Source organism: Strigops habroptila, chromosome 7 (genome assembly GCF_004027225.2).
Source record: "Strigops habroptila isolate Jane chromosome 7, bStrHab1.2.pri, whole genome shotgun sequence".
NCBI classification, from domain to species: Eukaryota; Metazoa; Chordata; class Aves; order Psittaciformes; family Psittacidae; genus Strigops; species Strigops habroptila.
Window position 1 is genome coordinate 45,248,569 of NC_044283.2, and position 27,539 is coordinate 45,276,107.

The 27,539-nt window shown below is 39.4% G+C and overlaps 1 protein-coding gene across 1 annotated transcript in view; it reads left to right on the plus strand.

Moving 5' to 3' along the window:
* Positions 1-27,539, plus strand: part of DCHS2 (dachsous cadherin-related 2) — a 113,768-nt gene that overhangs the window by 36,592 nt on the left and 49,637 nt on the right. The window contains exons 2-3 of the mRNA XM_030491362.1: positions 10,741-10,932; positions 16,976-17,207. Of these exons, the coding sequence (XP_030347222.1) occupies positions 10,741-10,932; positions 16,976-17,207 (424 nt within the window). The remainder of the gene's footprint in view (positions 1-10,740; positions 10,933-16,975; positions 17,208-27,539) is intronic.

Genomic DNA, 27,539 nt, shown 5'->3' on the forward strand with positions numbered 1-27,539 from the left:
GAGCCACGGAACTGATGGACAGGGGTAGAGCAGTTGACATTATCTACCTGGACTTGCGCAAAGCGTTTGACACTGTCCCACACGACATCCTTGTCTCTAAATTGGAGAGACATCAATTTGATAGATGGACCACTCGGTGGATAAAGAACTGGCTCGATGGCCGCATGCAAAGAGTTGTGGTAAATGGCTCGATGTCCAGTTGGAAACCTGTAACGAGTGGTGTCCCTCAGGGATCGGTGTTGGGACCGGTCCTGTTCAACATCTTTGTCGGCGGCATGGACAGTGGGATTGAGTGCGCCCTCAGCAAGTTTGCCGACGACACCAAGCTGTGTGGTTCGGTTGATGCGCTGGAGGGAAGGGATGCCATCCAGAGGGACCTTGACACGCTTGTGAGGTGGGCCAATGCCAACCTTCTGAAGTTTAACCAAGCCAAGTGTAAGGTCCTACACCTGGGTTGGGGCAATCCCAGGCACTGCTACAGGTTGGGCAGAGAAGAGATTCAGAGCAGCCCTGCAGAGAAGGACTTGGGGGTGTTGGTTGACGAGAAGTTTAACATGAGCCGGCAGTGTGCGCTTGCAGCCCAGAAAGCCAACCGTATCCTGGTCTGCATCAAAAGAAGCGTGACCAGCAGGTCAAAGGAGGTGATCCTGCCCCTCTACTCTGCTCTTGTGAGACCTCACTTGGAGTACTGCGTACAGTTCTGGTATCCTCAACATAAAAAGGACATGGAGCTGTTGGAGCGAGTCCAGAGGAGGGCCACGAGGATGATAAGAGGGCTGGAGCACCTCCCGTATGAAGACAGGCTGAGCGAGTTGTGGCTGTTCAGCCTGGAGAAGAGAAGGCTGCGTGGAGACCTCATAGCAGCCTTCCAGTATCTGAAGGGGGTCTATAAGGATGCTGGGGAAGGACTCTTCCTTAGGGACTGTAGTGGTAGGACAAGGGGTAATGGGTTTAAACTTAAACAGGGGAAGTTTAGATTAGATATAAGGAAGAAGTTCTTTACAGTGAGGGTGGTGAAGCACTGGAATGGGTTGCCCAGGGAGGTTGTGGATGCTCCATCCCTGGCGGTGTTCAAGGCCAGGTTGGACAGAGCCTTGGACCACATGGTTTAGTGCGAGGTGTCCCTGCCCATGGCAGGGGGGTTGGACCTAGATGATCTTAAGGTCCTTTCCAACCCTTACTATTCTATGATTCTATGATTCACAGAAAGGTGGTGGCCAGTCAACTCGCTGCTTCAGCAAGCACCCAGGTGCACTGTATAGAATAGCCACAGCTGTAATAGAGGCATGGGAAGGATTGGGCTCTGGGTGGACCCTCTCTGATGCCTTCTCTGGGCTTGTGCAAAGCTGTACAGTTTGAGGTAACCTGCTAGGGCTCTTTAGGCCAGTAATGACAACTCAAAGTTTGCTTCTCCAGTCACAGTTGGCCTGCCATACTATCCTTTCCCCTGTGTTAAACCACCATATTTACCCAACAAGTGCAACAATTTACAAGTGTATTTGTAAGTGCCAATTTAGGCAGCCCACCCATCATCTTTGTTTACTATAAAGGTGCATTAACAAACCTTTTTATTCTGACAGCAAAATCAGTTTAAGAGATTTGTACCCTGGCTGCTTATTGATCCTTGCTAGTCTGACCCTGAAGTAAACTAGGAAACGAAATTTTTTAGATAATCTGACTATAGTCAGGCAAATAAAGCTTCTTGGGTTTTATTCCGTTTTCTGTTTCTTTAAATGGAGGGATTAAGCTCTGCTCTTAGTTATCTTGTTCACAATGTGGTTCCATAAATAGTTGTATCAGTCTAGCCAGAAGCATTGGTTGCAGCATTGTGGTTCATGAGCAGGAATTAGCAGATCAGACTGGTTTCGAGGCTTGGTAAAACGTTTGCACAAACACGTATAAGTGTGCAGTTTCAGCCTGTCTTAAGTCCATGCCACTGCAAGATCATTAAAATAACATGTTCTATACAGAATATTTTTATGTGATAGATATTCTAGATTATTAAATCCATGACTTCTTGCTTTGTGCAATTAGCACAGAATAGGGAAAATTTTGTGCTCTGCTATTGCTTGGCAGAGATACTCAGTGTTGGAGCTCTGTAGCTTACTCAAGTTAATGAATAAAAATGGATTTGTACTTAAACTCTTCACAGTGCATTGCAAGGTTGTAGCATCTTATAAAATCTAAAATTATAGCAAAGTGTGTGAGCAGCATTAATGAATGGATGGAACTGCTTTTACTGAAAAGTAGGGCCTTAACTTTGATGATAAAATAAAGCTTTAGCCTTGCAAATATTTGGTAATTGCTACAAAAATCAGTTTTCCTTCCTCAAAAATACATTCTCTTTTAATTTCTGTTCTTCCAGTTTATGTAGGCAGTAAAAACAAATGATGCTCTATTTGGTTATATTTGCATGGTAAGAAGGAAGGCGATGTAGACCAAATAGACTGACAGAGTAATTGGTCCTTTTAGTAGACATTTTTGATGCTGGAATCTAAGCTTCCTGCTCCCAAAACACATTTTATAACCACGGCTCTACCATATAATAAGTAGGCATCAGCAGCACTGCTGCTTGCTATGGATTCAGACATCAACAACTGTTAGTTATTTTGTAGTGGTCCAGATCCTGTTGGTGTCTTAAGAGTGATAAGGACATGCCTTCCAGATTGGACCTGCCTCCCACACTTCTGGATCCTGGCTAGCATCAAGGGGATTTAGCTGCTCATGCTGTTTTGAAGGAGGCATAGCAACAAAACTGAAGGCATGTCAGGAACTTTTGGGTTAAATAGGAGCGAATTCAGGCTCTGGATAACATCAGAGCAGAAATTGCAGATTACTATAAAGACTGAATTGCCCATTTCTTCCTGGATCTGGGCTTGGCTTGCTGGATGATGTCCGGTTTTCAGAATGAAAGCATAATGCTGTAATGTACTTATGCTGTTTTCTCCTCTGGTGATTTTAATCTTTCTTTCTTTTTAGAGACTAACTGAAAGCAGTAAATCAACGATACGTCAATATTTCTGTTGGCAGGTTTGTTTATTGTCATCAGCTATATACATAGAAGAGCAGAGAAGGCTAAAAGCTAAAATCTCATAATCATTCATCAAGTAAAATATGTTTACTTTGAGTTACTTGTCTCAGGAAAGATACAGAATATTATAAAGAAAATCAATGTGTTATTAAAAAGATAAAAATCATTGTGATCTTTTGTGATTCATATGTCAAATGGGATTAGTCTTACCTCATTTTAAAACCTTGTAGTTTATTGGGAATTTCTGTACAACTAATGGGGGCACCCACATGCAAAAATAAAAAAGTCAGGTAGCGCAAAACGCATTTGCTGAACCATTTCATAGCTGTTTGAAAGGCCGAACCAAAAGCCTTATCATAATTGAGAAATGTGATGCTTACTTGAGGTTACAGTGAAATCGCATGTTCCACATGCTGTCACTGAGTACAGAGGGTGTCCGCCCTCTTTTTCTGCTGGAGTTTCGGCTTCTCTACTTTCATTTTAAAGGCTGTTGAGATATAGATGGGACTTGACTGAAGAGGTTATGAGCACCTTTGGAAAACTGACAATGATCCTGGAGTGACCTGGGGGAATCAGCATCTGCTGCAGGAGAGGTTAGTAAGGTCATGTATATGTTGTGCTTACTGTCAGTGGTTCAGCTGTGGTAGTCTCCATGCTATAGTAGATGAAAAGAATGCAGAAAGATTGGCATTAGTCAAGTGGAGATACTTTGCATCAGAGCAAAGACGAAGGCTAACAATTTTACTGTTTGTTTTCTGGAGTATGTGGTAGCTGTGGTGCTTGGCAAAATGATCAACAATGCCAGTTGAATGTTCAGCTTAGATCCCAGATATTATTTTGGTTTGTGGCTTTCCAGATGGGGCCCAGTTTGAGGATGAGGAATGGGGCTTTTTCTGTTGTCAATGCAAGTTCTTGTTCAAGTACAGGCTGTTAAGTCCTCAGACAAATAGTTCCTGTTCTTGAAGTCAAGGCCCATGCCCTTAGGACTTCAACAAGTAGATCTGAAGCTTTATTCCTGTTTCTGTACATTAAACCTGCCAAACGAGGGAGATGGGGACTGAGCATACATGTTGAGACAGACAGATAAAAATCCAGAGAAGTAATGTATTTACTAAAAATCTTCAGGTTTGGTGTCAGCGTTATTGTCCTTACTGCCTCAGGCAGCTATGAGGTAAAGATCATTGGATTGTATTTTATATATTGTTTTCTTGCGAAACAGGGTTATAAGTGGGGACACTGAATTGAAGACATCTGATGATGTGTGCTTCTGGCAGCTCATGTGCTAATCTCACAGGTGCAGTTACACCTGAATGACTCTTGAGGAATATCAACTACCAGTAGTTTCACTGTCAGTATTTCTACAGTCTCATTTTACTGACAGCATGCCACAGAAGCAGGCTGTTCCCCTCTGTGGCCATGGACTTGGCATGAAGATCTGGCATAGCAGATAATTCCACAATATGGTGGTCAGCCATTCAGGTTGTGTTTGGATTGGCTGCATGTGGAATTGCAGTGCTCATCTGGTAAGGGTCTGCCATCAGGCGTTGCTGTATTGCCATGAACAGGCCTGCTGTCCTTTGACCCTGTAATTGGAAGGATGTTGGATTTTGTGTTGGTCATGTCTGCGGGAGAGGACTATGCTTACACCATTCATCAGCAACATAACTATCACTGAACAGTCTCCTTTCAGTTGCCTGGTAGTTTCCCTATGTCTGCATCCATATATTTTGTCCTTTCTTACATTTTGATGATGAATATTTTGGAGTAGAGAAGTATGCTTTTATTTACCCTACATTCTAATTTTCTTTGAAACTGAGTGCTGGAGATTAACTTATTTTTCATGATATCGGTACAACTGACAGAATTAAACACACTTTTTATGCACAAAATAGGTCTGTCTGATGCTCTGACACTGAGTTCCTCCAAAGAGATTTTATGAGCTATAAAAGCTGCATATTGGTTAGCTGAAATTAAATGGAGTAAACTTAACAAAAATGTGTTATGGGAGCAATTCTTAAGTCATAAAAAAATTGATTTAATATTTTTTTTTAGTCTCATTTAATTGCTGTCTGAGATGACCACTGTCATGAGTTATTTGGCAAACTGTCTGCTCTTTCCCATCATAGTCTGCTTTTACGCTGTCTATCCGAAAGCCATAAAATTAATTCTGGTCACTCACATGTGAAATTCAGCATTGCAGAGCAGTCGTCTTTCAGGCTGCATACTCTAAATCCTAGAAATGGTCTTTGTATAGAACCTTAATTTTTGATTTGCACAGTTAATAAGATTGTATTTTCTGATGTGGTTTTGTGTGCACAAGTGTTTTCTCCATTTTGCATATAATACAAAATTTTTGCTCTGCTTTTTAGTGTATACTCAGTTAATATAAACCAGGAAATAATGTCTAGGAAAGAAAGTAAGGAAAGTTAAATCTATAGACAGGAACTTTATTTTAATCTGTTGAAACTGAAGTGACCCAGTTAAATATATGCTTGAGGATTTTCAAACGGTGGAAATGAAAAATAAATTAAAAAGGGGGCGAGGACTTTGTTTTAAACACTAAACCATTTTAAGATAATCTGGGTTTTAGGAGCTGATATAATTCTCTATAATCTTGTTTGCTAATCATTTATTGGTAACACTGTTTCATGCATGTAAAATATGACGACATATTGCCCATTGCTCTGAGTTGTCATTGTTCTGCTCAAGTGAATGGAACTAGCTGAGGATCTGCCAAACATTTGCTTTCTATAAGCTCTGTAAGTCTCTCCTTCCTCAGCATAGCACTGAAAATATATGTTTCTGTCCCCTCCTATTTAAGTGTATTGTCAGCATTTTGTTCACCATTCAAACCTGTACAAGTATTATAGGATTAAAATGTACATTTAGGTGTCCTTAATTACACAGCAATTCCTTTTATTTTCTTTTCTCTGAGATCAGCCCCTTTTCCCACATGCAAATGGAAGGTTATTTCTGTGCTTCCAACACTGTCTAATTTTCTTTCTCTCCATATCTTACTACACCCTTTGGCGTCTACAGGTTTCCACCATTTATTCTTCTCATACACTGGTCTGTTTGGGCATCACATAGATGGATCAGCTTTTTTTAATTGCTTTCTGTAACATTTCTCTAGGTCCCCTTTTTTCCTTCTCCTGGGAGGATGTCTGCATTGTGACCATTTATTACTTTATTGGTAGTGTCAACAGGACAGAAGAAACTTCCTTTTTCTCTAACAGATTTGCAGTCTGGACAGTGTAAAAACTGTCTAAAGGATCTAGGCTACTAAAAGCATGACTGACAGGAGAATTCCAGCCAGTAGCTAGCCATACCATGACTTTTGTTGGCTTTTAAAAATTATTCTTGGGGAAGTACTGTGTCCTGTAGTTACTTATTCCTAAGTTTACACTCTTTAGTAATATCATCTTCAACTTGGTGTATTGAAACTTAATGTATTGAAAACATATTTAGTGAAAGAATGAGAAAGGTTCTGTGAGCATAGCCCTCCCTTTTACCCCCTTTCTTTTCTCCTAGATCTCAATCTCATATTCAGCCTGTCAGAACAGAGGTGTTACAGGTTTGGTACTCTCTTGCCTCCCACATCTCCAAGGCATATAAATCCTTTCAGCTCTATCACCTCTGTGATATTGCCGACATACAACACCCTTGATCAATCCACTGTGAAAATTCCTGCTTCTTCCTTCATTTCTTCCTGTTTAGACTGCTATAATTCACAGCTCTCTGGCATTTAACTGCTGTAATACTCTGTAGGATTGGTATTTAGTGCAGTATGCTATGATAACCCGATGTGTTTTGGACAGTGACTACTGTGTGCTATAATTTCTAAAATCTGTGATGATTTGGTCTCTTAACTGTATCAGAAAACTTGAATTTGTTACACATTTTCACCTTCTAAATCAGCTTTGATGATCTTGAGGTTCTTTTCCATCTAAATGATTCTATGATTCAATGATAATAGTTAATTGCTCCCCTGACCTCAGGTGTAGTGGCATTCAACATCAGCTCTGTCTGCTACTGTAAATTTTTCATTCACTTTTAATTCGAGATTCTTCCCTGTTCAGATCAAAGGTTCCATGGTGAGAGCTTAAAAAAGGACTACTAAGCAGGTGGAAATTGAATGGACGTGAAGGACTTTTACAGGGAGAAAGATCATATTTTTATAATGCAAAAATTGATGCCACTTTGTTCTGCTGCCTGAGAGGTGATTAAAGTAATTGAAGTTGATCGCAATTAGACCTTCAAATTTGTATTGCTTTGAACTGAAGCATTTTTATTTAAATTTGTTATTCATTATGCCTTTGCATGTACTGTTCAAAGTCTGAGCACTGCATAATTTACAAGAAAAAAAACCAAGCTGGTGGGCTAAACTTCTAACAATACCCTTGAATTTCACACCTGTAATTAATCACTCATTGCAGATATAAATGTTAGCGTATGTAACTATGTGCAGTCACAGGGAGACAGAACCTTTCAGTATTGTCACCCGCATTAGATTTCAGGCACAAGAAATAAATTGAAATACTTTTCTTATAAGGGCCAAGTGGCAGAGTACCAAGAGCACACTAGACTTACGGTTTATTATTTTTTGTGATAGAAATAACAAAGTACAAGGCTGGTGAAATATGTGTGTTGTAGACTTGATTTATATACAGCTGTAAAGAATTTTTAGGGCCAAATCTTTGTTCTGCTGAAGTTGAGTGTGAGTTCTGCTTTTAACTTACCCAGAACAAGTGGTTGGACTGGGGTCAGGAGTGGCTGCACATTGCACCCTATGCTGAAGCCATGGGATGCAAGCTGCAAGGGTCTGAAAGGGGCATGAAGAGCTCTGGAAGCTCAGAGCTCCCCTGGAGAAGCTTCCTATTTGCACCAGCAGCAACTCTGCTATAATGGTCTTCAGTGCTGTGAGAAAATGAGTTTTTGGGGGGAAGGATGCATTGGAGTATGCAGTGTAATTACAGTCACAATGATACCTCTTCTGAAATACAGCAAATCTTAAGCATCCCATGCAGAAGTGGAGAAGTCCACAGGGTGCTCAAAAATAAACTAACAGTAAACCACAACAAGCAAAAGAATAAAAAAAATAACGTGCATCTTTGGGGCTAGCTGTCATTTTTAAATTCAGATTGAAGTAACTGGTCTAGAGTAAGATTTAGCTTTATAATTTGCCTTGGCACTTCTTACATGGTTTCCCTTTTCCCACTTCTATTATTTTCAGCCTTCCCAAGGCATGTTTCATTCATTTGGTTTTAATTCAGTCCCAGTTCAGTATCTTAGTGCCAAAACAATTCCTTTGTGGGCAAAAAAGTGAGTGTGCAATGAAGGCACTGACTGCTCTTTAAGGCCATGTTTGTACTAAGTAGAAGAAGCAGACAGAGGCTGTTCTGGGGCACTAAGGCCAGATGACCTGGCACGGCTTGTGTCCATGCAGCTAAATTAATTTACATCCCAAAACAGGATGACATCATCCAAACTTATTGCTAGCAATAGTCCCTCGCCTGTCCTGCTTGGTCTTTTTTGAAACTGTGCCTAAAACTGTGCCAGATGCTTATCTGTATGCGCAGTCATGTGCAGACCTCCACCTTTGCCCTGTCTGTGGTAGGTGGCTGTGAGTCTCACCTTACCAGACCATGTGCAGGCAATGGCTGGCACACACCTCCTTTGTGAACTCCTGGCAGTTCTAACTCTTGGGCTTTGTGACAGTAACGTTTCCAAAGCTGTCTTAAGGTCTTCAGGCATTGTACTTCAGTAAATTGTACAAGTAGGCTGATGGAAAAAACACAGGATTTATCTTCAAAGAATAAGTAGAAAATGAAACCAACTGAGATGGAGAAAGCCTTTAAGTACCTCCAAATTACAGAACTAAAAATACTGTCTCTCTTAATGTATACATATTTTTGTAAATTATTTACTTCCAAGTTGTTTGTAAATGTAAGTGAAAGCTTTCACAATAGAACATGCCAGAGAAGAGCCAAGCTCAGCACAAAATGTTTTGTTATCAGAGATCTTATAGTAATAAAAGTGAAGGCACAATATACAAAACTATTCTGTTTATCAAGTACATATTTAACCAATCCACTCCTGGGTCAAAGAGCAAGAGTTTCGCACTCAAGCACCCTGTTGACTTGACTTTTGGTGACTAGTGAAGCAGCACTGTTGTGTTGCAGTCCTAATGCAGCCGGGCAGCATTTTATTCCTTGGCCCTGATGGGGATGAAGGGGTCAGCGGAGAGTCTCTGCCACAGCCTTGGCTGCTCAGTGCTGTGTCTGCTTGGGTCTCAAAACTCCAAGGATGGAGATCCTGGCCCCTCTGGGCAGGGAGCCTTTTCTCGTGCTGAATCATCTTCACAGTAAATATTGCCTTAGGTCTAGCTGGTACCTCTCCAGCTTAAGCTTGTGACCACTGTTCTCTCATCTCCTGCCCAGTCCCTGAGGACAGAGCCTGGTGGTGTCTTTTTGGTAACCTCCTCTTGGACGTGGGAGGGCACCTATCAAATCTCCACCCCCCCAACCTTTTCCAGCCTGAACAAGGCCAGATCCCTCAGCCTCTCCTCATGCAAGGCACATGTATATGGTATTGGCAAAATATAGTGCTACATAAACATTTATTAAAATACTTCAGAGGTATGTTGATTTCTGTCTCCCTCCATGTGTGTAAAAAGAAAAATATTTGTGTTAGAAAAAAATATCTAGGTATGTTCTGTATTAGAATTTGTAACCATCTGATGGTTTTAAATTGTTGGGGTTTTGTACTTTCTAGACTAGTCAGTGCCTTAATCATTCAGTTAAAGAGCATGACCTCGTACTGTTCACGTAATGCCGTGTGAGTGCTTCAAAACTCAGCTGAAGGAAGGTGATGCAGCATCTTGAAAGTGACCCTGAGTTTTCATGTCGTGTTTGGGATTTACAGCAGAATTCATGCTGCTTTATAAACGTACTTAATATAGCTGAAAAGAAGAGATGTTAGGCTGGTTTGTCAGTCAGCAGATACAGCTACATGCAAGACTCTGATGGCAAGGTAATTAAGTCTCTCACAGGGACTTGCTCCAGTCTGTGCATCTCTTGCTTTGTTCTGTGCATGCATGTGATGTTCACGTTTAGTTGTGTTGGTAGAGCTCAGGTTCCTTAGAGAGATGACTGAAGATTGAAACACCCCTTCCAGTCCTTAACTTGTATGGACCACTGTGCTACCAAGCTCTCTTTCAAATGAAAACTAAATTAAGCTCTGGGGAGTCTTTTAGAAAGAATAAGAAAGGTAAGAATGTCCTGCAGCACTTTTCTGACCTATGTGTGACATGTTTTTTGTAAGATGTACCTCCACTTGTAAAAATAATGGGAAGGGAAAGTAGCTTAAGGTATGGCCTGCTGATACAGCTTAATGTATAGGGCTTTTCCAGTCATGAGAAGTTCACTTGACTGAGATAATTATTGACAGATAAACAAATCATGTTACAGACAGGTCTAATCGATCTTATATGCTTGTTGCAATAAATATGCTGTCAGTAGCTGAGTCATTATTTTACAAACTGCAGACAGACAGCTTAGGTAGCAGTGTGTGTGTATTTATTTGGTGTATGCACATTTGCTTTTACAACACAAGCAGGTAACTTTAAAACAAAGTATCTGTGATTTTTGAATTAATGAGTAATAGTTTCACTGTTTTCATTTTTTTTTCTCTCTCTTGTTAACCTACAGGTCAAGGCAACAGATGCAGATGCCGACCAGTTTGGTGAAATAGAGTATTTCCTTTATGATGGTTTTCATTATTATGAAAAATCCAAAGCCTTCCAGATTGACCCACGTACTGGTCAGATCTGCGTGTCTCAAGACATTGACAGAGAAGGAGATCCAACCACTTATGATCTCTTAGTAAAAGCTACAGATGGGGTAAGTTTAACCTTTCCATACTGCCAGACTTGTGAATGCATTTGCTAATTTGGATGGACTGCATACTTTTAAATGAGCATGTAATGAGTATGTGAAAGTTGCATGAATTTGAATAGAATTTCTTACCACTACAGGGGGCAGAAAGTGATACTTAGTGAACCATAAATTTTTATCAACCTAAATTGAGAAAATTGGCTGTGAAATCCACAATTACTCCTAAACAAGTTGTTGAAAACCATTTATAGGATGTGTTAGTCCCTGTGGATTTTCCTCCTCTTCTTAGAACTGGTGGGCTCTGGGTTACCTCTCCTCCCTGCTTTCAAAATGACTGCAGCAGTAATAAACCAGTATCTTCTGCTAGAGCTGTGTGGCTGCCAGTAATTTTCCTGGATAAATTCCTTGTTCTTTCTAGCTAGCTGATGCCATTGCTGCTGCTGTGGCTGGGTACAGCCTACCTGCAATGGAGCGTCTGAAAGTTTTCCCACTTTACAAGATCTGGTGCTTGGAAGAAGGTATTCGTGGTACAGACATGTCTGTAATCTTTACAGGAGGTCTGTGTGACCATTTTGGAATTTCTCTGATTTGTGGTTTTTGTCTTCAAAATTCCTTTCTAGGCAAAATTTTGTAGCATATGCCTGAGTACAGATACCCAAGCCTTGAAGAGTAGAACAGTATTTATTACAATGTATGACAGAAGAAAGTTATGTCTTCTGCTATACTTGATCACTTCATTTTTCTTCTCATTCACATGTTTTGAAGCTGTACTAACATAAAGAACACATACATGTATCTGGAATATCAAGATTAGTCTTATTAGTAAAGGCTATGTGAAAGCTGGACAACAGCAGTGATATTCTGGCAAGTTTCTAAGATATCTGGTCTGAGACAGAAGATTATTTTGAAAATGTGAAAGAAAATAGGTTCACATGAAAAAAGCTTGATGCATTTTTTGGTTAAATTATTGCTCTAGAGATAAATCTTACATAAAAAATTAAAGGAAAGCAGCCAATGCATATTAAATACTATATGCATTAGATACTATAGAGTATTTCTTTTTTAAATTGATCTGTCATTTATCTTCATTTAGAGACCTTGTGTTTTCAGAAGCTCAATAATGGGGACAGGGGTTCAATTTTCGATTGCCTTGTCTGTGACAGGCAGGACTTGATCTTTTTATTGGAAGTCAGCACTTTATAGGTCCCATTGATTTCTTTCTAAAAATTTGCTAATCTGACACTTAAATATTAAGGCACCTAAACTGAGTATTAGCTTTTCAAAATTTTCAATATATCTGCATTTGTGTAGAGCCACTTTCCACCTTTAGTAGGTATTTTAGTAAGATGTTTTACCTGCTGGCATTCCACTGCTGATTTTGATGGATTAAAGAAGTTAGGTGTGGGGTTCAAAGTAGATTCTATGATCAGGGGAGAAATGTGTACGGAAAAGACAGAAGAAGAGTTGAACGGTCACTATTGACAAAGCAGGGGGAGAGAGATGAAAAGGAAATAAAATAACAAAGTTAATTAGAAATTAGGAGGAAAAGAAAGCGTTTTCCAGGTGGTGCTCAGTTTATCTTACAGCAAAACTATCGGTTTCCTCCACCTGTTCATGCCTACTCCATTACGTGGTTTTGGAGCTTGTCGGTTATGTCTTTTATGCGTTGTGTAGAAAGTGTAATGGGAGAACTAAAACTGCACACAAGAGCCCATGGAGAGGCAAGATTCTGTTAAACTGGTGTTAAATAAACATCTCATTTAGAGGTTGTGGGAGTACCCTCACTGATTAAGTGGGACACGACTGATGATAGTATTAGCATTAGCCTTTCCAGATGGCAGCACCAGTTTTGGTCCCAAAGTCACTTGGTTCACATACGTATTTGGTATTCCTCCTTGAAATGCTTTTATATGAAAAGACCTTTCCAGTTGGCAGCACCAGTTTTGGTCCCAAAGTCACTTGATTCACATACATATTTGGTATTCCTCCTTGAAATGCTTTTATATGAAATGAAATTATGTGGCTAGGTTTATAGAAGGGTGTTTGCACTGAATCCCACAGCATCTGCATCTAGTCCTCTCCGTGGGTCTCTGTTTGAACTGTGGCAGGCTGAGAGCTGTTACAGCAGTGAGGGTGACCCTCTGGTGATTCACATGCCACTTCAGCCTGGGACACCGAACATTCAAACTGCACCCTTCTGCACTTGTGACAGATCTTCCAGAAAGAGTTTCAGTTGGCATTTGGGGAGTCTTTGAATTTACTGTCAGCCGAAAATTTCTTGTAAAGATGTTAAAGTTGTAATTTTTTTTTAATTTCTCTGGAAAAAAAAGAAAGTCAGAAGAAGGTATGTTGCTTGGGGAACCTCAACAAGCAGTTGAGAGAGATTTAGATCAGACATACTGTGAAATAAAGACCTGTGAAAGGAAAATGTGGAAAACCAGGGTAGCAAAAATATATGCATGTTTTGAAAGCAGTATAGAGGATAAAATCAATACTTATTTTGTTCTTGAATATATGTAAACTGGGTTTTATGTGTTCTAATTCTTCTGTTTGTTTTTTTTTTTGTTTGCTTTCACAACATGACTGAAATGGACACTCCATTGTGTATTCTTCCCTATTTGCTTGGGGGTCTCCAAACTATGACATACATACATTTATGCTTCCTTTTATGCTTGTTTTATGTATTTCTGTCTTAGAGAATCTTAATGTGAATTCACTTTCATACAGGAAACTTTTTTTTTTTTTTTTTTTTAGCAATACACATTTTTGCTGCTATATAGTGGCAAGTTCTATTGCTGTGTATCCTGCATAATTCAATCATTTTGTTTATTCACAAATTTTTGATGATGCCCGTCACCTCTCTTTTTCTCTCCACCAAATAAACAGTAGACTGTAGTTGTGAAAGAAAAATCTGCCATAATCTAGAGAAATTTCACTGGAATAATGCTAATTCAAATTCTGTCTAGCAGCATCTTTACCGTCTGCTTACAAACAACAGTTGTCTGGCCTTCAAAGCCAAAATCCAAGTTGCACAGTCTTGAGGTTGGTGGACAGTGAGGGGTGTTCAGGAGCGTCCCACCTTGCCTCTGGGAGGAGCTGGCCCACACAGTTTTTCTTCAAAGATTAGATAACCTAAGCCTGTGAGAGCTGCTACCAGTTATGGACCAATGCCAGCAACAAACATCTCTGTAGGTAACACCGTACGTGTACCAGTGTACCAACTGTTTTCATCAGTGGGGCAAGAAGTTCCAAAAACTGCAGAGCACAGTGAGGGCTTAATATAAGTTCTTCCCAGCTTAATATCGTATTTGACTCTTGTGAGGGAATATACTGCTTCTTCAGGAAAGAATGTTCTGTCTTCATAATAAAATTTGGTTTGTCTTCTGAGAGATTTGGTTCTTCCATATACTTAGAATTAATCAATTTCCGAAGACTTTGCAGTCTTTACACAACTCGTAGGATAAAAACAAATTGGCTGGTGGATGGTAGGTGGGATTTGTTTGGTTTGGTCTGGTTTTTTACTGTCTGTTTAGCAATAACAAAACTTGGAAGAAGCAGTTTAACACAAGTTCTCATGAGACTTTGCAGATTGATTTAATCCTGTTCCAACCATCTTTTTAGATGCTTTTTATTCTTGACCTCGCTTCTTCCTTGGCCCTGTTCCCTTAAAAATGCTGTGGAGCCACAGAGCATCCTCTGACAGTCAACAAAGCATATGCCTCTTCCCCACTCTCCCCCCTCAGCTCCTGTGCAGGGATTTCCTTCCTGTGGAAATCAAGGTGTTGGGTAAGGGACTCACCATGAAGTGGAGTTGGTGTGTTGGCCGTGATCCCACTAGGTCTGCACATATCCATAGCGGCTCAAGGTTCAGGGTTTTATGGCTGTTTCAGTAGTTCTGAGGCTGAAGGTAGCCCTGGTCCCCAGACATGTGTCCTGGCTGCTGGCTACCTCTGCAGCAGTGTGAGTTCTGGAAGCATACCTTTTTTTCTTCATAAGAAAACCCAAGCATGCCAGGAGGATCTGGGCCAGATCTCCTAGATTGCAGTTGGAACACAGACATGTGATGCACAAGATCATCTTAATTTTCCACATACTTGAGCCTTCATGGGCATGTCACTGCCACCCAGCAGAGATAATATTACTACATGGAATAAAAAAATAAAAATGGAACAAAGCAAATATCCCCATGGAAATGTGGAAGAGAATGCTGATAGTATTTTTAGTTCCAAAGTAAGTCTGAACCTGTGGACACAATAACAAAACCCTCAGCAATACTTTTGGGGAAGATTGTTATGTTTATAGGGCAAGTCTAAAGCAGTAGTATCCAGTCTAAATCATTCGATAGTTTCATGAAGGTCAGGTTTAAAGATAATTGATATGAAGAATTAGGTTGCAGAAATATGCAGCCTAGTTATTTATTTTTTTATAAAATAAAAGTAACAGTAACTCCTGTGACTTCAAAGTTAACTTTGAACGAGCTCAGCGTAACTTGTCATGTACACACCAACATCAGATCTGTGTCAGCAGTTTCTATAAGTGACTAATTGGCACGAGCACAGTGCGCTCAGCGTGACTTTGAAGAACGCAGGATTCTTCCTCCAGCTGTATCTTAATGTACTGTGTACAGCATATGCAGGCTATACATACGTGTGCTGCTTTGTGCCTCCACTGTACATGTCAGTGCCCCACATTCAGCATCAGCTGTGCCATGATGGAGCTGATTTCTTCTAAAAATGTTGGTAGTTTTTATGGCTGTAAAATGACCTTGGAAATATCAACCCTTCAAAACTGATGGAGGGAGTCCACAGGGAGTACGTGGTAGTGCCTCTGAGAAATAAATTGCCATTTCAGTGCTTTGGTGAATTGTGAATTTGGTGTAGCACAGTTTGATAAGCCAACTTGCAGTTGCTCCTCGTTTCTCCAGTTTCACTGCATAAATATGGTCCCGTGGCTGCCCAGGTGGTATTTCAGTGGGCTCTTGGTGGGCATCTCTAGGAGGAGCTTCAACCATGGGGAGAGCAGCTCAGTGGCTGGGCTGAGATTGCAAAGAGGTACGGTGTCAAAGCTGCGACCAAGGCTTCACTCTTTTCCCAGCTCTTTGTGTAGGAAAAAGAAACAAGAGCAGGGAAGTTGAGCCAAGCCCCCTAGAAAGCATGGTGAGACCTCTTTCCCTGTAAAATCACAAATGTGCTGGAAATAATTTTATGCAATCAGTTATGAATTTTACATTAACAAATTGGTTTCAGCTATGTTCTTTAGTCGAATTTGATATTTGTTTTGTCTCTGTGTATACAAAGTGAATATGTGGGTATATAGACAAGCACATGTGCATATACATGGAGATATATTTACACACACTTACATATAAGCAAATAAACACATATGTATAGACACACACGCTGTGTGAGCAGTACTGCTTGAACCTGCCAGAGTGGTAAATTGAGGCTAGCTCTTGCAGGCAGGAGCCTGACAGATCAGCTTTTGGCTGTCCTGCACTCTCTGTCTGTGTTCGTAATCAATAGTTGAAAAAGCCTCATATTCGCTGTTATGATCCTCACACTTTTAATTCGGAAAGACTCATACATAGAAGTTATCCCCACTTTACTGGAGCACCACAATCACCTGAGGGGCATGTGTTTCAGGGGCAGAAAGCTCTGACTTTTATCTGTGAAGGAATAAGTGGTGTGTAGGTGACTACAGTAAAAATAAGTGAGGTTAGACTAGTAAGGATTTGACGTGTGTACTGCTCATTAGTATTAACAATAATAACTTCATGTTCAGGCCTTGCCAGTTTAAGAGTTTGAATTTAGTGTAGTCTGTCAGCCCACTGGAGTTGTTCTGAGCATACTACACTTAGCTTGCCTAAGTGTAGTATTTTGGGGTATTATAAATACCATAAATTGTTTTTAACAGACATTTTCATTGCTCGGTATTGCAGCATGTTCTGTTCCTAATGATGGGCTGAAGCCAGATGTGCATCATCTTATTGTGTAGGCTTTTAAAATGGACCTTGTTTTTCTGGTTTTATCTTTTCTGATTTATCCAACAGGGTGGGCTGAGTGCCCAGGCTTTTGTTCGCATCGAAATAGAAGATATTAATGATAATCATCCTGTTTTTGAACAAGCTGTCTATGTGACGAGCATCAACAGTCATACACAGCCAGGAACAGAGATCATCAATGTTGTTGCTACAGACAGAGATTCGGGAATATATGGTGTTGTCACGTATGAACTTGTCCCAGGAGAATTTTCTTCTTTTTTCACAGTGGATACATCCACAGGTATTGTATGAGTCTATGATTCAGAAAGGCTATAAATATACAACATGTATCTTTTCCTTGATGATGCTTTTTGTGTTTGGAGTCATGTCATGCAGTTGAAACTTATATTCTGATGGAAAATAATTCTAGAGGAAGTTGGAGGATTTAGGTTTAACACAAAACCTTCTCATTCACTGGAACAAACAGGAGAATGGGAAACAGTACATGCCAGTACAACACAGAAGAAGCAGACTGCCACTTATCCCCTATTTTCAGCCATAAATCTATTCATAATTCTACGAAATAATAAAGACATTGGTTTTTTGCAATAACATCTGAATTCCTGAAATGTTGAGGTCACTCTTGAGGAGCAATAAAAGACCCTTTGAGATGCTTTTCCTTTCATTTCATCTCTCCGTTTCTGTCATAATCTTCTTTACCCACACTGTGCTGGAATAAGTCCCCGTTCTAGTCACAGTCATAATGTGCAGCTGCCTCCCTGCTTGACTCGATGATTAGCTTTGTAAATATCGTTTTCTGTGTTTTACTTCATGATGTGGCTCTTTGTCCTTCTGGTTTCTGGAGAGAGGTTCACTGAAGGAGAGATGAAGAGAGAAAGAAAACAATTATGGTAAAAGCAAATCTGGGTGAATTTTTTTGAAGACAGGTTGAATCTCACAGATTGAATTACTTTTCTGATGGCCAAAAAGCAGCCCCTGTAGTCTGCTTTCTAACCTTAAGATAGTTATCAAGATCAGCTAGAAAGAACATGAGCAGTGTATCTACAAATGTCCACCATGTCTTTCAGGGAGTGGGTATCTAAACTGCAGCTACCATTTTACTTGAGAGCCAGCCTTTGCATGTGAATGTATCCTTCCTGATCAGAGGTTTTGCTTCGTAATGGTCATGGCACAGAGGATTCTTTTATGTGTTTTAAGAATTTTTGGAGCTGTTGTATGTGTGTGTTAGTTGTTTGGCATACAAAATGTTGCAAGGCTCTATTCTTTCAAAACAGTGTCTATTTTCACTTTCTTACATGGTCCCCAAAATATTCTGATGAACAGAAGAAACTAATCTTCTTAGGAAGTCAGTCTGCTTGTCTTGGCTATTTCAGAAGTTACTAAACGGTGGACTTCTAACTGCCTGTCAAATCAGATTCTCAGGAGCATAACTGATGCCAAAAATATATAGGTCAATCAATAATTAGGGAGCTGGATCTCCACAGGCATTTAACTGGCCATTTTAAAACTGCCCCAGTAGGCTTGTCAGAGAAAGCCCCTGTGGATCATGCTAGCAGTGCTGGCTTTGCAGCAGTCCTCTCTTTTGAAAGGCTTCTTCCTCAGATTGTGACCTTATGGCCTTTTTTTCCAGTTTTGGCACTTCATATAGGAAAAAATGTCATGCTTAATCACAAAGCCCATATACGTTTATAAGTTACTATTGTCTGCGGATCAATCATGGTATTTTATCAAAGGGAAGCCAAATTCAGGGTGAAGTTGCTTGAGGTCATTATTGCTGACATTTCATGATGAGAAGAGCATTTAGGTCAGAGACAATTGCCAACATCATAGTGCTTAGAATCTGATTGCACTTCATCAGATCTCCTGGGTAATTCATGAGGTCAGACTGTGTCTATTTTTCTTACTTATTAATATTAATGGTATATAGAGGGGTTTTTTTTGAAGAATACACTGTTTCCTTTTATATTCTTCCACCTCTACCTACAATAGTGCCTGTGCTCAGTCACTGGCCAGCAGAATGACTTTTAAACTCTTAGAAAAAATACACATTGTAAACAAAATAAATACTAAAATTGCCTATTTGTCACAGAACTTCTGCGATCTTTGCAGGTTAAATAGCTGCAAAACCAGTTCAGTATTCATAGCGAGGTGAAACAAGTGTCTCACTGTTATGGAACAGAGATTTTGAGCTCTTCCTCCTTACTTCATGTTAGGACAGTGACATTTTCTGTTTTCTGTTGTGCTAAAGCTGTCTTCATATGCTCTGATATCTAGCCTAATTTAGATGTGTCTCCGATCTGAAGGTTATGTGAGGGACTTTAGTTATGTGGGCTGCATTTTGTGAACACAGGGCAATGGACAAGAATGACAAGAAACAGGAATTCTTCAGGACGTGGATCCTCAATCCCATAAGCCGAATAAGACCGTATTACAGTTTTTGTCTTTGGTTTCTGATCTTGTGCATATGCAGTTTGTTACTGATGTGCCCTACAGGGTTTTTTTATTTGCATTATGACATATTGTGGTTTATCTTTTTTCATTATTAGAGGACCTAAAAGGATGTGATGCTGTTGGAGTCTTCCATGAACTTGCCTTACTGCTAAGTTTTATTTTTTAAATGATTAATTTTTCTCATTGATAGACCATTTAGAAATGAGCAATGAAAACCAGTGCATTAGTCTTTTTTGATTTATGTTCATTATAGCACTTAGCATTGTACATATAAGTGGACAGAGGTTATTTTCAGTATGATGAGATATAAACCAGTCAGTAGCTAATGGTTCGTCACATTACACTGTGATACATTAAGATCATATGCAAGATGACGCTGTTCTCCATGGCATATGTAGTTTCTATTTTATGGCATCCAGATTGTGGATTTGAAAATTTATGTAGTTTTCTTTGGGGGTGCTTTTGGAGTTCTGCACTTAGAATTCACTTTTTTGCCCCATTAACATTTTCATTTTTAAAAGAGAAATGGATAAAAAAATAGCATAAAACCTGCAATACAAATTGTTCACTGCTGTGGCTTGCTTCTGGCTGTTGCCTTGTTGAAGCAATTGTATGGATGTATCAAGAAAGCTTTTAGCTTTGCATAGTGAGCTGTGTTCACAATACAGGATATCATATCAGCTAGTCAAGTATTGAATATACAGAATATATCAGTGGTACTTTTGATACATAGATACTATGAGGTGAAGCCACATTGAAGCTCCTAGAAGGGGCTGCATCTTTTGTTTCAAGCCCTCAGATGTGGATGTTGTATATAGATAAATTCGATGGCAGTGGGAAGGAAGAGCCTTTCATAAAGCAGATAGATATTCCATTTAGAAGTTTTCTGTATTCTAAACAAGCCTTATTAGTGATATTTGTTTGCTATTTTAGCTTTTATATCGTGCATTTATTGTTTTTATATGCTCTTGTACTAGTAAATAACATTTATTGCATTTTCCTTTAAGAAAAAGTTGAAATGAGGTATTTTTGATTTGATTAATGATAGACTGTCCACAAGAAAAAACACTTTAAGAACTGTGTAACTAGAAAAATGTATGGGTAGGAAACTAAACCAGTTCCTCTGCTAGTTCATGACTCTTGCTATCATTTATTTCTAGTGTTGGTGTAAACAACATCTTGGCCTCATTATGTTTCCTTTTGTAGATATCTGATCCATGCATGATCTATGAACAGCACTCATGAATTGATTAGAACAAAGCAAGTTGTAGAGCTCTTCTGGCTAAGAAAGTGTTTGAGCTATGCTTGTTTATTTTCCCATTGTTACCTAAAAAGCTATCTGAAAGACAGCTTTTTATAACTATTTATAGTTATGGCTCAGCAGGTAATTAAAAATGTAAGTCACAGGATACAATCACAAGTGTGGCAGAAAACCTGTGCAGTGCTAATTTTAAGACTTTGGGATTAACAGCTGAATTTATAAACTTTTACTATGTTACAAGCATTAATATTAATATTATTACCAATCAAATCAGAGTAGAATAATGAGAAATAAAACCAGATCTTACAAACACCTTCTCCTTACCCCTCCCTTCTTCACAGGCTTAACTTAGAATCATGTCGCCCAAGGCTCTTTCCCACCTGGCCTTGAACACTGCCAGGGATGGAGCATTCACAACTTCCTTTGGCAACCCATTCCAGTGCCTCACCATCCTCACAGTAAAGAACTTCTTCCTTAGATCTAACCTGAACTGCCCCTGTTTTAGTTTATACCCATTACCCCTTGTCCTATTGCTTAGCCTTGGCCAGCAGCAGGTCTGTCTTGGAGCTGTCTGTCATTGGCTGTATTGCATATGGGGGAATCTTCTGGCAGCTGCTCACAGAAGCCAGCCCTCTACTATCAAAACTTTTCTACACCAACCCAATACAGTGGAGATTCGGAGATCCTTCCATTGACTTGAAGATACTTGGATCAACCTTTTGTCCTAATACATCTGTTACTTATTTATACCAAAAAATACATGTTGAGTACAACAGACAAGCCTTGTTACAAGAGCTGGTTTAGCAAGAGCATTTTTAATGCTAAGAGTTTAGCATTAAAAATTTATTTTTGACACAGAAGTGCAGCTTTTTCTACAAAATGAATGTCCCTCTGAGGAAACTTAAGCTTGCTAAAAAATAATTTATTTCCTTTACGATGCATTCTGATTTCTTTATAACTAAATAGCATAGGGTATCAGGCAACTAAAATGTCCTGTAAGAGATGCAGAGCAGTCTAGGAGCTTAGTCCATTGGAGAAAAACAAAGGGAGGAATACATCTGAAGGACATATAAATTTAAGAATATAAGAATTATTAACTTAATCAGCCAAAACACAGATTTAAGTCCAGCATCTCATCTCTTTAACAGTGCGTGACAATGGATACAAAAAGACAGATTAAGTGTAAAGCTTGTGCAGAACAGTCCTTCCACTGATACATTTTTCTTGCTTTGGCAGCGTACAATTTAGTGCTGTACTGCTTCCATTACTGTACTGTGGCACCATATGTAAATGTGATTTAATGTCAAACTGACTTAAAATAAACTTTTTGGTTCAGAGCACCAGAATAGATTCATTCTAGTTAAAGATGTTGACAAGTTTTCTTGTATGGAAGAAAATGGAAATGTTGTTTAACAGTCATATCTTAGGAGATTTTCCATGCATGATAAAGTTTTGCCTTTTTTTTTAGTACAGTACAGGTTGAAAACAAAAGTTGAAATACCAAAATTTCTTCTTGGGAAAGAAAAACTAAAATCATAACTTTGCTTAATTCCATGTATTATACAATTTAATATATAGCAGATTGTAATGTCCATCAAAGTAAAATGGGGATGCATCTTTTCTAAAGAAAACAAGGCAATTTTTATGATGATTTATGATGTTCTTGTATAGTATTGTAGGAAAAAATAGTTTATTTTTAAACTATTTTTGACATTTTCATACAGCATGTACTACATTTGCTAAACATATGAAGAGGTTTGCATAAATAACATTTAAAATTAGGAGAGTTTTATTTTTTAATGTTTTGAGGCAACATTTTTTTAAAATGCAGTTTTTTCAGTTACTGTATTTCTGATCTTTCATATGAAATTGATAGCATATTCAAAATGCTACAAATCAGAGGAATATGTCTGAGATGTTGGTTTAGCTCACCAAGTTTTCACCTTTGCAGGATTTTGTTTGAGTTAAGTCACGAAGGAAAAATTAGTGGTCTCAGCTGAGTAATTTGTGGGCATTTAACTTCACTGAGATCTCATCTAATGAGAAACCTAACATAAAGAACACAGTAAACAGTATATTCTCCTTGAAGCACACAAAATTTACTGTATTAAGTGCTGGAGTGCAGATTTTGGCCCTGAAAGTAAGCTGTGTAGGGGAACAGCATGAAAAAACATCCATAGTGCCAGCTCTTAATATATGCGTCTCTTTTTTCTGTTATGAATAAAATTGAATAGAATTGACCACCTACAAAGAGAAGAATTCCTACAAGCTATGTGCCATAAACTCAACCACGCAATAGTGGGGTGACATGTGTACTTGAGTTTCATTGTATATGATACAATGCAAATTATTTACAAAAATACTGTAGCCCACCCCCCTTTCTTGTAGTTAAGTCTACGTCAGATCTCAGAAACACAACCCACCACCAGATGAGACAGAGTGAACTCCTTTGGCATTGCACAGATGATGTGGGCTGCTAACGAGAAAAATGGAGAAAAGCAAAAAAATTATGGCCAAACCTCCCCTTTTGGAGGAAGGGAGTAATGTGAGATTTGTATAGTAAAGTTCAAGCAATCAACACTTTCCTTGGATAGAGACTATATGGGTCTTAAATACATATGTATTTAATGTACTTCATGTTCTCAGTTAACATAAAGAAGAAAGCGGCAGGTCACACAAAGAGAGCAGACAGACTTGGCAAAATGCCTTCACACTGTTGGACTGTTAAAATGAATGTAGTAGGGGAGTAGCAGAAAATCAGTTCATGGGGATTAAGATGAGCATCTGGAATGTTTCGTGATGCTCTTAATGTAAGAACAGCAAATATATCTTACTGGTCTCATATTAGGCTTCATTCTGTATCTGTGCTGGAAACATGCATCTTTTGTACAGTGCCTTCAAAGAAATAGCATCTTCAGTTACCATGGCAGTCAAGTTGTGCACTGAGTTATTTTTCGATCTGCAGGCTGGCAGCTTGATTGAAAAGGTCTTTGGTTAAAAAGATGTTTGGGGAAAACTTCAATAAGCTAAGCAAGCAAAGGTGACCTGGTGGGGTGCTGTGGCAGTGTAGATTGTATGGTGAAGGCTTTGCCTTTGTCTTTGAAAATACAGCAGTTCACTAGACCTGAGTCCTGCTCACTTATTGGTGTATGCTTTGATTTTTGGTGGGGAATTTATGTGGAAGCATTCTCTTTGTATGCAATCAGACAACAAACATGCTCTGAGTTACTATTATGTCAGATTAAAGGAAACAAAACAAAAGGAAACACGAATTATGCTTCTTTGGTTATACGCTGCTTTACTGACAAATTAGTGTTTTGATTGGTGGGGTTTTTTTGTTAGGGAAGAATTATTTAAACATTTAATAGTCAAAATAGAGAAAGCTACATCAAATACTTGTTTTTTCTGTATTAAGTTTTAATTTTGATGTCCTAAGGTGAGTCATAAAACCCTTGCTGTACTAACATTAGCGTTCTACTAAGCAAAAAAAACCCACCAAACCCTAGTCCTGTCCTGCAAGTTTTATAGTAGGTTGAAATAGTGAGACAGCAATGGATTAGTATTAGGTCTCAAGTTGGAGAAATTCATGACAAGTCTCCCATGGGAGAGACTCCATGGTGGAGCAGGGTAAGAGTGTGAGGAGTCCCCCCCCTCGAGGAGGAGGGAGCGACAGAGACAATATGTGATGAACTGACCAAACTCCCATTCCCACCCTCCTGTGTTGCTGGCAGGGAGGAGGTAAAACTGAGTGAAATGATCTCATGAGATCCCACTTGCAGTACTGTGTGCAATTCTGGTGTCCTCTGTGTAAGAAGGACATGGAGCTGTTGGAACAAGTCCAGAGGAGGGCCATGAAGATGATCAGGAGGCTGGAGCACCTCTCGTATGAAAACAGGCTGAGAAAGTTGGGGCTGTTCAGCCTGGAGAAGAGAAGTCTGTGTGGAGACCTCATAGCAGCCTTCCAGTATCTGAAGGGGGCCTACAAGGATGCTGGGGATGGAATCTTCATCAGGGACTGTAGTGATAGGACAAAGGGTAATAGGTTTAAACTTAAACAGGGGAAGTTCAGGTTGAATATAAGGAAGAAGTTCTTTACTGTGAGGGTGGTGAGGCATTGGAACAGGTTGCCCAAAGAAATGGTAAATGCTCCATCCCTGGCGGTGTTCAAGGCCAGGTTGGATAGACCCTTGGGCGACATGGTCTAGTGTGAGTCATACCTGCTCATGGCAGAGGGGCTGGAATTAGATGATCTTAAGGTCCTTTCCAACCCAAACCATTCTATGATTCTATTGTAATATAAAATCATTCAATCATTCTAGTACTACACTTGTTCCCTCTCTTGCTCAACATTAGAGGCTGATGCTCAGGTGAATAATGGAGCTGCCTTAATTAGAAATTAATGGTTTGTGTGTTGATGAATATTTCTTCGCTCACTAAAGTTGTCTCTAACCTGTGGTATCTAAAGTAATAACAGATACTCTAATAGTAGAGAGCCACCGTGTTAAAACTGTACATTACATCTGTACATTACAGATCCAGGTACTGGTTCCTCATATTGCAGATTACCAACCTTGTCAGATTTGGATGAAGTACTCTGGAATAGACTTTCATATACTAAGCAAAGTCTTGTGCTTAAAACACAGTATCTTTATATAGTATTGATTGTAGACACTAAGCTATTTTATTTATATTTTGTTTTCTAAGAGGAAAACTGTGAGTTTAGCACAAAAATCTGCTAGCGACGGACCACTATCAAAAGCATCCCTGGTGCAGGGTATAAGGCTTCTGTAAAATACAAATGTAGAGAAGAGATCAATACCAGTTGAATCATTAAGTTACTACAAAAACTTTCAAATACCAAATACTTTCTAACTTGGAATCGTCCTCTTATTCACTGAAACGCAAACCAGTGTTTGTGCCATGAAGATTAAGCTTTTTAAAGCCTTTTCTTATGAGCTGAAGTTGTGAGTATTACAGCAGGTAGACTGTAAATAAGAACGTAATTTCTCATTAATTCTTTCCTTTCCCCTGACAGTTATTAAACCAGCTCTTTGAACAGTACATTTGGCAGTGTTGTTATGGTTACCATCAAGAATTCAGCTTCACTTGAAAAGGTGCATTTTACATACAGGTAAATTGCTAAAACAGGAACCTAAATGGCAACCTAAGATTAGAGTGTAGGCAATGAGTCAGGTAAAATTCAATAGAAATGTCAAGTAGAAACATTGTCGTTCTTCCCTAGAACAATGTCGGTTTTAATGTTCATGCAAAGTCTATACCTCCTAACTGCATCCAGCTCCTGGAGGATCACCCTGCCTATGCTCATCCTGGAAAAAAATTTCCAACACATAGTAAGCAAAACTGTATGTGTGTCTCTGCACTGAGAAGCTGGCATGCTAGGCTGAGCAAGGCATGCTCACAGCAGATCTGTGGGTCAGTACTGACATACACAGTATTAAACAGCAGGTCCAGCGGCCAGCTTTAAAGGTGAATTGGGGTGATGAACTGTGCATACCTTTTGCCATCTGCTTACTGTCTGAGCTGTGTCAGGTCATAACCAGCTGACCCATCCTAGGATATTTGGTGAAGAAACACTGACATCATTTAAAGTTGTTAGGGTGTTCAGTTTCGTGGTCTTAGGGGCCACTGTTGATAGTTGCTGATTTTGTTCCTCTTGCTGTGTTCTAAACTGCTTTCTTATTTCATGAACAATGAGAAAATATTGGAAGCTATTTAGACGAGTATGTGATTTTATGCAATCCAGACTTATTGAAGTTAATATGTCCTGATTTTTATCTTTTCCTCTGCAGTGCTTGACTAGTGGAAAATGTTTTGTTTACCTACAAATAGCTATAAATGTAGGGCTGGCTTTTGCTTTGTTTACGTGAGGACCCTGTGGAAAAACAGGTTTTCAAAGTGGTCAGCTAGAAGTTATGTGTGGAAATCCTATTGGGATAACCAGTATTATTTCTGCTGTACAAAAAGTGCTGTTGGTGAGTGAATCTACTTTGGTGATAGATGCTGTTCTGATGTTAGGACTGAACACAGAATCATGAAGATGATCAGAAATGTATTTTAAGAGAATCATTGGATGTGAGTGCCTGTCTCCTCTTTATCTCTTGAGAAACAGCGCTTAGCAACTGACCCACCTGTGGAGTAGGGTGCATCTCCACAAAAATAAGAACAACAAAATCCCACGAGAATTACCAAGAGATGGCAGGTGCTGCAGAATCCTGCCTTTCACTAATGTGTTTGCATGTTCTGGGCAAGCATTGGCTTCTTTTATCTTTCACTGTTAATAGGCACAAAGCGGAGAGCAAGAACTTCTTGGAAGTTGGTACCGCGGCATGTACAGTGAGTGAGAAAGTATGAAGCAGATAAAAGAGTTGACAGTCATGATGCTCTCACTGTACATTGAACCCCTGAAACTGTTGCAACAGTTTGTGCTAGCCAGTGAGCACAGATTGCTCTGCAGCAAAACATCTGTGAATTCCAGCGTGGCTGTGCTGAGCTAACCTGCCCAGGAGCAGAGCCTGCAGTGGCAGTTGCAACAAGCATTGCATATTCTTATCTAAAATGTATATGTAAATCATGATGGGCAGTCTCTGTGTCATGTTTTTGATTTATAAATGTTGGAATCTGCAGTCAGTTATACCCATGCAGATCTAGTCAAGAAAGTGAGATTGCTAAGGTGTAAGTGAGATTGGATGTTAATGCTTCTTCTGGTATGTAATTATATGATTGTTCACCTGTGAAGCACAATTGATTCCAGCTCTCTGTTGTGCAGAATGAGAAATTACCAGAGGTAAAGTCTTCAAGGCACTGCAGTAATATAAACAATAAATTTTTAAAAAGGGAATTAAATGTTACTAAAGGCAGCAGATAAGTCTGTCCATATAT